The 12,274-nt window shown below is 44.1% G+C and overlaps 1 protein-coding gene across 3 annotated transcripts in view; it reads left to right on the forward strand.

Moving 5' to 3' along the window:
* Positions 1–5,497: 5,497 nt before the first annotated feature.
* WDR26 (WD repeat domain 26) overlaps positions 5,498–12,274 on the forward strand; it is a 42,176-nt gene continuing 35,399 nt past the window's right edge. For 2 of the 3 annotated variants that reach the window (XR_016442414.1, XM_090047997.1), the window contains exons 1-3: positions 5,815–6,264; positions 7,770–7,869; positions 7,981–8,037. Coding sequence is in view for 2 of the 3 variants with exons in the window: in XM_090047997.1 (XP_089904123.1) it covers positions 5,957–6,264; positions 7,770–7,869; positions 7,981–8,037 (465 nt within the window). In the remaining variant the exon portion in view is untranslated. Of the gene's footprint in view, positions 6,265–7,769; positions 7,870–7,980; positions 8,038–12,274 lie in introns of all 3 variants that reach the window. The other variant, XM_090048010.1, reaches the window with a different exon arrangement.

Raw genomic sequence — 12,274 nt, forward strand, 5'->3', positions numbered from 1 at the left:
TCTGCAATCCCTTTTTGAACCTAATTATACTTTTGGCTTCCTCAATGACCTGTAGCAATGACTTCCACAAGTTAATTAGGAGTGATATACAAAAGGACTTCCTTTTGTTGTAAAGCTGCCACCTGATAATTTCATCAGGCATTCCCTAGTTCTTACAGCATGAGACATAGTGAAAAACAATTGCTTATTCATTTTTCCCCAATTCACAATTTCAGTGGTCTCTGTCATATTCCCCCTTAATTGTCCTTTTTCCAAGCTGAAGAGTCCTGGCCTTTTCAGTCTATCTTTACTTGGAAGCTGTTCTATACCTAGATCACCTTCATTGCCATTCCAGAGACATCCTGCCTACTCAAGTGCAATCAACTGCATGATAAAAAAATTAAATTTGATAGCTGTTTACTACTTTATAGCAACATTACACAACAACTTAATGACAGGAAGTGAAGGAGAATATTGCAGCCAACTGAAATTACAGAGGTTATGTAGGTAAGAAGTAGGTGACACGTAATTATCCCAGACTGAATTTGACCATGACAAGAGGGTTAACATCCCTGTTCTTACCAAAAAGCAAAGTATCTTTATTGTAAATAAAGGGAGAAGATCTCAGTGTGATGTTTCATCTGAAGGCAAGCACGGTGTTCCCTGCTGCAACCTTGGGCACTGGACTAATGAGGAGTCAGAAGGGAGAAGGCTATATTCTGAGTCATTAACATCACTTGTGCATCACCCTAGATTTTTTTTAATCTTTTTTTCGACTCTGTTTTGCCTGCAAGAACTGATGGGTTCATGGGACAGCACTATTTGTTCATAGACTGTCCATTTATTGTGAGTTCTTGGAAGAAGAAAAGCCATTTAAAATGGTGTTTCAGTCCATAGTTCATCTTTGTGAGATTGCAGATATACCCAGATATCTGTCCAAACATTCATTTATTTGGCATTTTGGAAAATTCTATCATTCTAACTTACTTGCCTTTCTTTGTTTCTCTTGTGATGTTTTTACTTCTTTGTTTTGCGCTGAAGAAAACTATACACACACTCCATAGCAGGTTATAGCCCTATAATATATCACACGGTGCCTCTGACTACTTCACTTAATTTGTCTGTTGATCCATCCCATAGGAATTCATTCCAACATTCCCAACCCCTGAGCAGCCTCCATCACCAGTCCCCACCCTCCACTCCCCTGCCAAACAAATATCAACCTGCAAAATAAGGGTTCCCTTCTTTCTACTCATATGTGGAGTCTCTGTCCCAGCCCACCTCAAAACAGAGAGACAAAAGATTACACTGTGAATCCTAGCATAGATGATATTCATCCCTTCACCAGTGACAAGTTTAAGGGCAGATGGGTTTTGAGCTTGTAGGCCTACAAACAGAAACTGCATACTTTTGTTAAAAAAGTGAAATTCCTAGCTTTTCAAGAGGAGAAGAGCACTTGCATTTAGCTTTTTAAAGTCTCAAGCTAGCTTTTTTTTAAATACAAGCATGTCTTGACTTCAAAGTATTTTTTTTTAAATTATTTTTACTGATGTTTCACTCTGTACATTAGTTTTAATTTTCCTCTCCCTGGTCTGATAATTCTTCACAGTTTCTAAGGGGCTTTACTAACACAAGCATATAGGAATTTGTTTTGACTTAAAAAAAACCAACCCAAAACTTGTGTTTCTAATTTTCTTCTGTGAAATATGTGGATATATAGAACTCAGGTTTGTTTAAATTACCAACAGTGAGAAAAGCAGACATCTTAAATGGTTGATAAAACACACCACATCAACCTACTAGTATATTCTGTCTTCCTGTGCTTATTATGTAATATAGATGGATATATGACAGCTAAAGCTAAGATTGCCCATCACTTGCCACCAGAACTACATTTTCAGTTACTTTAACTTTGTCACTTTATCTTTTAGACTGATATCTGGTAGATTTGTACTCTGCCCAGAGAAATATATATTTTGTCCAGCAAATACATATATATATATTGCTATAACACTCTATCTTTCTCCCAATATATATGTATGTATATATTCATGTATACACACATACACACACATGTACACAGAGACAGAAACAGTGTCACATAGCGAAGTGCCTGCTCTGCTATAAGTAAAGATAAGGAGCAGTTTCTTTATATTAGGTGATTCAGAAATCTGTATGCTTGCTTATATTTTCTTTAAATTTGCTCAGTCTGGGGACCAGGTGTTTTGTATGGTGTTCAGCACACACACCTGGGTCTTCAACTCTGAGCATGCCCCAAACTATCTCATGTGCTCAACATTTATCTCAGCTAGTGTACAATTCCTACTCTCCAACTACGAAGCTGTTTTATATTACTGAAACAGAAAACTTTATTAAACTTAAAGCAATATTTCCCAATCTTTCTATCTGTTAGCCCACTTCTGGTTGGCTTGTGACCCTGCTTCTGGTACAGACATAACAATGGTCCTCACAATCCCACCCCTAAGTGTTATGACACCACTTAGGGTCACCTAGTTTGGGAACCACTGACTGGATCCCCAGAATAGCATGTGCCAACATTCATGAGTTAAAGCCACTGAAATGAGACTGTGAATTGACAGTACAGCTCTTATACCACCTCTCTAAGTAAAATAAGTCAGACTAGCAAAAGGACAGAACAAGACCCTGGGAGATATGGGGAGCTTCATTTCTGTCTTGTCTACTCCCCCCTCCCCAGCATCCAAGGTGCTCCAGGTTTGTATCCTCCTTCAAAAAACATCCACGCAGGTTTCATTCTAGTGTCTGATTTCTCCAGAAAACTCTCCTCCTGACCTTTTTCCACTCTAAGGAAAGCAGCGTTGTCAGTTCTCACCATATTATCAAGAGGCCACTCTGGTGTTTTTAAAAAGCCTCAGCTGTTGGAGGGGAATTATTTGGTGCGAATTTCAGCTTTCATTTGAAAAAAATATACTGTTTTGTTTTTGTGATTGTGGAGGAAAGATTGAAAATGTCAAAAGGGAAAACACCAAGGGAAAAATAAAAATAACCCGGACTGTATTATTTTTAAGATCTCATATTAAGTCAATCGATCCTCAATCATTTGTGGGTGGCAATATGGGTAAAGGCTTCCTTTTATATTTCTCCACAGCCCTAGTTCTCAGTTATCTGCTCAGCCACATGACAGGGGTGATATGGAAAAACCATCAGAGCATAGACTTGACCTTCTTAAAGGCCCAGCTCACTGGTCTGTCTTTTAATAGATCAAAGACATTTCAAGCTCAGGTGCCAGTTCTGATAGAAGTGGTCATGGCATCACACAGAAAGAGAGGCAGTTTCTTTGTATCAAGGCATTTATGGCTTCATAGATCAAATGCAACATTTCAAACTCCATTGGGAAGCCAGCTGGCAGAAAGTGCAGGTCAAGAAGCATCAGTATCACGTTTGCATGGCAAAATATTTCATACAGCAAGCACACCATGGCATTTCAGAGCAGTGCCACCTGCCACCTGGATTTAAGGTCCAGCATCACACTGAGTCATCTCTACCAGTCACTTAGAGATGAACTGTGGTAGGAAAGTCCGCATCCAATAATAAAAGATTAAGGGAGGGGATGACAGAGGAGCTGTCTGGGCAGACAGAATGTGAATGGGACTAAGGTGCTGGGGGGAAGTGAGATGTAGACTCTTGGGGATGGGAAAATGATGTGGTGGGGATGGGAAAACATATCTGAGTAGGAACCATGATACAGTGGAGGAACTGTGGCTGACTCACTTAGGAGACAAGGGGGTAAGGGCCTGAAGAGACATTGAGTTTTGATGAGGGAAGAAGAATGTGGATGAGCTGGTAGATCGAACTAAAAGCTGGAAGGGAGAAGAATTGGATTAGAAAGGAAGGAAATGGAGGTGGCTGTGGAGTGACCATAGTTCTGATCCTCTGCACCCACTAGAGAAGTCTTACAGGAACAAGTTGGGCATCCCGTGTGCAGGGGGGGCGGGGTCACATTACAGCCTATATCCATGTTAGGTAGGACACTGACTAGCCTAGAAGATTTAAGAGTGAAATTTGGGGAGATACTGGGACTGGGAAGGGGGAAATTAGGACGAGAATATGGGAGACAGAGATTAAGCCTGACTGGACATGGAGGTGTGGACTATGATGAAAGTTTAAGGAGTAGTGACAAGAACTGGGGAAGTACAGAGAATGGGATTGGGACAAAATATAGGAGTGGGTAAGATGAAGGCTAGGGACAAGATGGAGGGAAAAGGCAGAAGGGATAAAACTTTGGGGAGACAAGGGAGTCTGTGCCCACTGGAAAACGATTCCTGAGCCACAGGAGTGTTCTGCTGGGAGTAGATAACTGTGCCACTCGCTGACAAAGCTTCCCCATCTCTACCTCGTGCTGGTCCATAGAAAATGACTCCACTAAGAAATGCCTGCATGCTGGATCTAAAGTTTTCAACCCTATCAGTGACCTATATGGGCATAAGAACGATGCAGGATGGAGTGCCCTTTTTTTCTGGTTTGCTTTTAGAAATATTACACACTCAACTACACAGAGAAACATTATGCATTTATATACAGCACAGACACACAAGAAATCCCGGGTCAAAAAATAATGAAGCTTACAAATTGCAGGCTACGCAGCACATGGTTGTTTCATGTGTACTCCCAAGGGCAACCTTGTCAGGGACTTCTGAGTGGTTGCCTGGTTGAATGGGAAGCCCGGTAATTTTACTGCAGGTTAGTGTTTGCACGTATAATGTGTGCACCAACACAGAGTCTGAATATGTATCTCACGCGCATCTGACCACACCAGTGGTTCTCAACCTCTGGGAACGTGAGACACCCCTCATTAGCTTCAAGCCCCCTGGGAAAATGACAGCTCTATGTTTCTGCTCGTTCACTTGACCAGGGGCAAACAACTCAGATGGACCCCGGCTGACCCAGTAGTTTTGCCACTCCAGATTCCTAGTGGAAAACTCAGGGGAGGTAGAGGGGTGTCTTGCAAATGCTGGCTGCACGCCAACCAGTGCTCACCTTGCACAGCACCCCAGAAGGGATCTCCAGGCAGCCCAGTGTGCCAGGCCCTGATTGAGAATCCCCGCACTACCACCCCACCTACACCTGTACAATCCCCCAGCCCACAGTGGGCAGGCATGCAGGTGCCTGGGTGGGCACAGAGCAGCTGTGCCACACAAATGCCAACCTCCCCGGGCTTCACCAGGTCCCTCCCCATGAAGTTCACCCCCCCACTCACAGATGCTCCGGGTTCAACCCCTGCTCCCGGGATTCACTCCCCCAGGCACTGGTTGCTCCACCCCGCATGGGGTTCACCCCCCGAGCTACAGCTGCCCCAAGTTCCCCCCGTGAGGCTCTTCCCCCAGTCACAGATGCTCCAGACCCCTCCACCCGGGCTCCATCCCCTCCCTGGCCGCTGCTGCTTCAAGCTCCGCCCCCCGGCGGCAAGCTCCACCCCGCGCTGGCGGCCGCGGCGGCGGAAGTGGACGTAGGGGGCAGTATAGGAATTTCCGGTGACGTCCCGGTGCGGACTCCATTAGGCTGCAGCTGGGCAGAGAAGCAGCCGAGCGGCGGGCGGAGCAGCGGCCGCGCGGGCCGGGCCGGGCCGGGCCGGCGGGCGGGGCAGGGAGGGAGGGAGGGGCTCCGGCACCGACCAGCAGAGCGAGCCCGCGTGGGCGGCGGGCCCCGGGGGGAGCCAGGCCCCGCTCCGCCCCGCGCCGCCGCCCCCCGGCCTCCCACCACGGCCGCGCTGGGCGAGGGAGCGCTGGCCTCCGCTTCCTCTTCCTCCGACTCGGACACCGGCGGCGCCTCTCCGCCCCCGCGGAAGCGCGCGCGGGCCTCCCCGGCGGCGGCGGCGGCGGCGGGCGCAGGAGAGCCCGGCGTGTCCGCGGGCAGAGCCGGCCTCCCCTCGTCCCCGGCTCCGGCCCCCCCGCCCCCGCTCCCGGCGCCGCTCCCGCTCCCGGCCCGCGGCGGCAGCGCCATGCAAGCCAACGGCGCCGGAGCGGGGCCGCCGCCGCCGCCGCCGGGCGCCGAGCTGGGCTGCCTGGGCGCGCAGAACGGCGAGGCCTCGTCCTCCTCTTCCTCCTCGGGGCCGGCGCCCGGCGCCGACGGCCTGGCCCACGCCAACGGGCTGCTGCCGCCCGCCGGCCTCGGCGTCAACAATGGCGTGGCGCCTGCGGCCGGGGCCGGGGGGGGCCCCACGGAGCTGAAGAAGAAGAAGCGGCTCTCGCAGTCGGACGAGGACGTGATCCGCCTCATTGGGCAGCACCTGCACGGCCTGGGCCTCAAGTACGTGACGGCCACTGCCATGGACAGGCTCCACCTCCGCCTGGACTGGGGGGTTGTGGCCCCCCGGTGGGGTGCCATGGCCTGCTGTGTTGGAGGAGAGTCATGACAGCTGGACCCTGTGGCAGAGAAACTGGGGCCTGGGAGTGTCGGGGAGGAAGCAGTAGGGCAGAGCTGAGCTGAGCTGATCGGGTGGGGGGAAATGGAGCCAGGATGCGTTTGTCAGGCTGTGCTAGCCCACCCTGTGCATGCCAGCAGGGCCAAGGGACCGTTAAGGTCTCCTCTGGGAGGGCCCCAGTGACAGGCCAGGGCAGCTGGACCCCTGCCAACAAGCAGGGAGGGTCAAAGGATCAAGAGCCCCCAGCTGATGGGGAGCTGGCCTTTTTGGGAGAGTATTGTTTTGTTTTTGGGGTTTTGTGTTTTTTGCATATGATGGGTTTGGGGTATTGTGTTTTTGTTTTTTTTAAAGATCTGGTTGGTTAATGATAAACCAACCTGAGAATTCAACTGTCACTTAGGCCACTTTCTTACTTGAAAAATTTATTCAAATAAAAGGGATGAGAGGTGTTGTGGATTTGGTTTGGACCCATGTCTAATAGCTATAGATCTCCTTTGTAGATTGAGACTTCAGGTGACAAGTGCATTGACTTCTCGGTCATTTGGGCTGCTGCAGTATTTCTGTCCAAGTAATTAGGTAGTGAGGGAGGGGGGATGTCTGCTGAATACAGAAAGATGACTAATTTTTTAATTTATTATTATTATTATATTACCCCGGAAGTCTTTTCCCTTTAAAACATACCAGTAGCTAAACAAATATATTGGCATGTTCTCAGGGAGGGACTCTACAGGTGACACCCCTGGAATATCTTTAGCTCCAGTACTACAAAGGAAGACTGTAACTCCTTCTGGACAAGGATCATTTCTAATGAACTTAATACACAAATAAAATCCACCACTAGCATAGGCAAGTTTAGAGCAGTAGGAAACTACCCATGACTGGTTGTAGACCACACTAATAAATACTCTGTTTTTAGAGTAAAGGGGAGGAGGGCCTTACAGGTTGGTGGGTTTATTTTAAGGAGCTGGCCTTCCAGAGACCTGAAACGAAGAAAAGCTAGGCCTGGAGTCACAGAGAAACAGAGACGGATCTAGTGTTTGTAAATTATGTTGTCACCCATGCAGACAGCGTGCCACTGCTTTATTTTTGACTAGCAGCGCTTGCTTGCGTGGTGATGGCTGGTCATGAAAGGGAAAAGCTATCATGTTCTTCATGTGAGTTTTCAAACCTGTTGACATCTTATCTTTGAGATATACCAGCCTCTCAAAAAAAAAAAAAAAAAAAAAGTGTCAGTGTGTGAGGTCGCCCTCTCTATAACTTTCCAATTCTGATCGTGGCACATCTGCATAATAAAAACACTTGCTTTTCAATGCTGCAAACTATTGGAGCAATCAGTTTATTTGCAGGGGTACAGTTGGTCTGTTTTTTTTACACTGTATTTCTCCTGCAGCCAGACTGTTGATCTTCTCATGCAAGAGTCAGGATGTCGTTTAGAACATCCTTCTGCTACCAAATTCCGTAATCATGTCATGGAAGGAGAATGGGATAAGGTAATGTAGGGCATGTAGGACTGCATAACTGCTGTAAAATTAATAGCATCTGAGATGCATTTCACAATCTTCTTGGCTTATGTTTCTTTCTTTTTATACCAATTTCTGCAGGCTGAGAACGACCTGAATGAACTTAAGCCTTTAGTGCATTCTCCTCATGCAATTGTGGTAAGAGGCACATTGACATGTTTCAGATACAGTTGAGAATATTTGTAGTAGTGCAGTGTTGTGCTTACTTGAAAGTTAATGTTGGTTACTGTACTTTGTTTTAGCAAGCAGTATGTTATTCAAGTGTGGTATTAGTGATTTTGCTCTTCTGCTACTTCATAGCACCTCATAGAACAAACCTATATATTAAGAACAATACTCATAAGCTTACATATTCAATATGGGCTCAAAGTTCCATTAGTTTTAGTGGATCAAAAACTGATTCTGTAACCTGTATATCTAGCTTAAAATCTAAGTTGGTTAACTTCAGTTATTTCACAGAAATCTAGGCAGTCCCCCCCCGCCCCTTCCTCCTCCTCCAAAAGAATCAAGCTTGGGGAAGGGGGCAGGTAGAGAGGGGTATTATTTGTGTTGAGGAGTCTGTTGAAAAAGAAAACTTAACAATAGTGTTGCTTTTCCAGATGGCTTCTAATGGACAAATGTATCGCTGTTTCAGTTTTTTATTTAGCGCTTTGTCCGTTTGGCTGGCTTTTTTTGTTAACTTAAAGCAGACAGTCTGGTAATGTAGGATCCCAGGCCCTCTGATTTGTCACTGTTACAATGTGTTTCATTATTTGTTATTTCAATAACTTTGTGAAAGCTGTGTGCTGATGTACAAAATATTTCTGCATGTACTCTGTATGATGTTGGATCAAAGTAGCTGCTTAGCTTTAACTTGTATTCCTTCAGACATCCCATTTTTATCATCTTAAATGCTTACTGAAATGACTAGTTATTTATGCTATTTTACAGTAAATTGGAGAGATGAAAGCCATGGACTGCCATTTCTCTTTTTTGTTCTTTGGGGGGGGAGGGGTTGGGTTTTTTTAATACCTGTGCCTGTAAACAATGAGGAACCAGCTGATGGCTGCTTAGTTCTTACTTACAGCTGATTCATTTGTTGTCAAGGGACTGCTTCCTGTCTAGTGGGGGAGGGGAAGAGAGAGAACAGGAAGTAGAGTAGGGAAAAAGCAGATGTTGTAACAGAACATCAATAAATGCCTAAAATAAGTTTATATTTTTGTTGTTTTAATTGTGCCAAAGTTTAAACCCTTCCAAAATCTATAGTGTGACACTAATAGTGTTTGTTTCTACTTTGATTGGCAAAATTAAGATGTCAGGAAAAGCTACTATCTAAACAGAATAGTTTGGAGTATTATGTACATATTTACAAGTGTAGGCCTTTATTGAAGCAAACCTTACCGTTCTTAATTTTTTGAGGATGTTGTTAATTTCTCAGTAGCTTTCAAAATGTTGCTTTCAATTTTAATTCTATAAAATATTGACCAAAGCAATAAGTTTTTATAGATTGGCATGTTACTTGTTACTACTTTAACTGCTTAAAGGAGGTAACTTAATTAGGAAATTTCTTTTGAAGGCAGAAGTGTTGTAAATTCTGGCCTTGGAGCAAGGAAATTATGTTTGATTGCTTGGGTAAAAACTAATGAAAGGTGGGTGTTTTTGTTCTATGTATCTAGTTTAGATAAGAGAGCCTAATTGCATTGTGACCCTCTTTTTTTGTTCATAGATTTCATAGACATTAGGGCTGGAAGGGACCTCGGAGATCATCGGGTTCAGCCCCTGCCCAAAGGGCGGGAAGTCAGCTGGGGTCAGATCACCCCAGCAAGATAATCATCCAAACGCATGTGAAATGTGTCCAGAGTAGGTGCTTGCACCACATCTGGGGGGAGTCTATTCCAGATTCTGGAGACTCAGATGGTAAAGAAGTTCTTCCTTATGTCTAGTCTAAACGGTCTTCCCACAGTTCGAGACTGATTAGACCTAGCTGAAATGAACAACAATCTTAAAAAAGCAACTGTTGAGTTTTTAAAATAGACCTCTCAAATGTACAGCATTATGAAAATAATAAATTAAGGAACTTGTGGACTTCCTTCACTGTATTATCTAAGTTTCTGGAGTTGATCAGGATTTAAAATTTTGAAATGTTAAGCAGCTGTTCATAAACCCATAAAGAAACATTCTTTCAACATGTTTTGTATGGGGGTTTTATTTACTGTGCTAATGTAAAAGTAATTGTCAGAATTAGTTTGGATGGCTATTGCAAAACTTAATCTTTAATTCAGAGAAGTAAGTAGACACTGAAAAATAGGAGAATGGATAAATCTTTTGTCTGACCTCTGACAAGAAAATCAAAAGGGCATAAAAAAGGATGAAATACCTGGCTGGTCTTTGCACTGTCAAACACCTCCAGGTCTATACTACGAAGTCTTTTTCTAGAATAGCTGTATTGGAGACATGGGAAAATCACACCCTCAGGCTGATGTAGCTATATGACAAAGCCCTTTTTGAGTGTTGTTACATTAACACAACCAAACTTTTATTGGCTTAATTTATGTTTGGGGAAAATGGTGAAGCTGCAGACAGAACTTCTTCAGTGCCTGCTGCATCATTACTATAGGGCTTTGCTGCCATACCTGTGCCAAGTTAGGCATAGGGTTGAGCTTTGTACTGTGGACATATCCGAAGTTATGTTTGACTTGCTGCTTAAGGGCAGGGGAGGCATCTTTCTCCCATTCTTGGCCTTAAGAGACCAACTTCTTGAAATCCATTCAGATTTTTTTTTGGTAGTCATCTTGTTGGTGCCTGCGCTGCACTTATTTTTTTTCCCACCTCTTTAGGGAAATAGTTTACCTCTTTTATCTTGGCAGTTTAAACATTGTTATCCTGGAAGGTACCACGCTATTCCAGTTTGTTTTAAATCATAACCTCAATTTTATTACATGTCTATATAAATGTGTTGTGTATTTTATTTGGGTTGTAGTGAGGTATACTTAAAAAAACAACAAAAACAAAACAAAACCCAAAACTGCTTAAGGAAAGAAGTTCAACTTTTATAAACCAAACATTTGTTTTGGGCTTCTTGACTCCTAGCCTGGCAGCTTATCTAATCAAAAATATCTGCAAAGACTGAATGCCTGGGTGGAGAAGTAGTTACTTTCAGTGTAACCTATGTGAGCTTTACAAGCAAAGAATTATTTTTAATATGATTTTAAAAAAATATTTTTTTGTCAAACAGTCTACATATCAGGCTGCTTTCACATGAGCAGTTTAAAAGCAAGATCTAAGTTTGTGTGTATGCATGCACAGAATTTTATAGCAGGCTATAATTTCCCAACCTGTGCAAACAGGAGTAATGTTGCAAGTATTCTGAGATCTGCTGCTGAAGGTGCTGATCAGAGTCTAAAGCCACAAATGAACTAAAGGGTTGTTGGATTTTGCCTGGAACTGAAAACTAAAACGAGTATGCTCTCTTCATATGTCCATGGCCATAGAAACTGCTCTACCCGTGGAAAGTCAACCCGTCTCAATTAAAAAGCTGTGGATGTTGATATGTGACCTGTTCTCTAGAACTAATATAGACCCAGCCCGAACTGGCAGACCCTGGATAAGCCAAAAGCAGTTTTCTTATACTTTCAAATGCCTTTCATTGCACAGGCTGCTCACTTCTGCTTGAAAATAAACTGTTAGTGTGGCAGCTGCACGCAAACAAACAATGATTAGGTCTAGGTTTATGCCTGGAGCTTTCTCCCTCCATTCATATGTCTGTAATATTTTTAAACACCACTGAGTGGCATATGTGCTGATGAATTAGATGATCAGTTATGTCTCCTCTTCCTCTAATGTAGTTCAGATGATGTGTCTGTCTGACAAAAGCCATAGGAAGACTTCAGCAGAGAGCCCTGATCTGTACATGGTTTAGTGGCATTGCACAAAAAAAAATTGTTTGTAGCCCCTCCCTAGTATATCAGTATCTACACTTATGATTTCAAAGCAGAATTTCACTTGTCTGCAGTAGGCTTTGGGTACTCTGATGCATAATAAAACTCTTGCTAGCTATGTCGGTATAATTTACATTTTTAATTTTTTTTACACTGATATAAATCATGTTGGGATCTAGAGTGAACAGATGATCAGCTGTCCCAGTGTAGCTGCTTGCAGTAAGCTGCTGTTGCGTAGTCTCATTACTAGTAGGTACTAGTCTATATTTGACACTGAGTAAATGTTTACTGGAATATGCAGGACGAATGACACCTGTACTAGTGTACTCGTCTTATTCCTGATTCTTCTGGGGTAATTCTATAACAGGCTGGGCGGTCTTATCCCAGGATGGGATTCGTATGTCCTGTGCTTGTTTTTTAGCCTGTCTAATGGTGAAGTAAACTATGCACATGTTGTT

This window comes from Crocodylus siamensis, chromosome 1 (genome assembly GCF_052110815.1).
Source record: "Crocodylus siamensis isolate JL-2025a chromosome 1, ASM5211081v1, whole genome shotgun sequence".
NCBI classification, from domain to species: domain Eukaryota; kingdom Metazoa; phylum Chordata; order Crocodylia; family Crocodylidae; genus Crocodylus; species Crocodylus siamensis.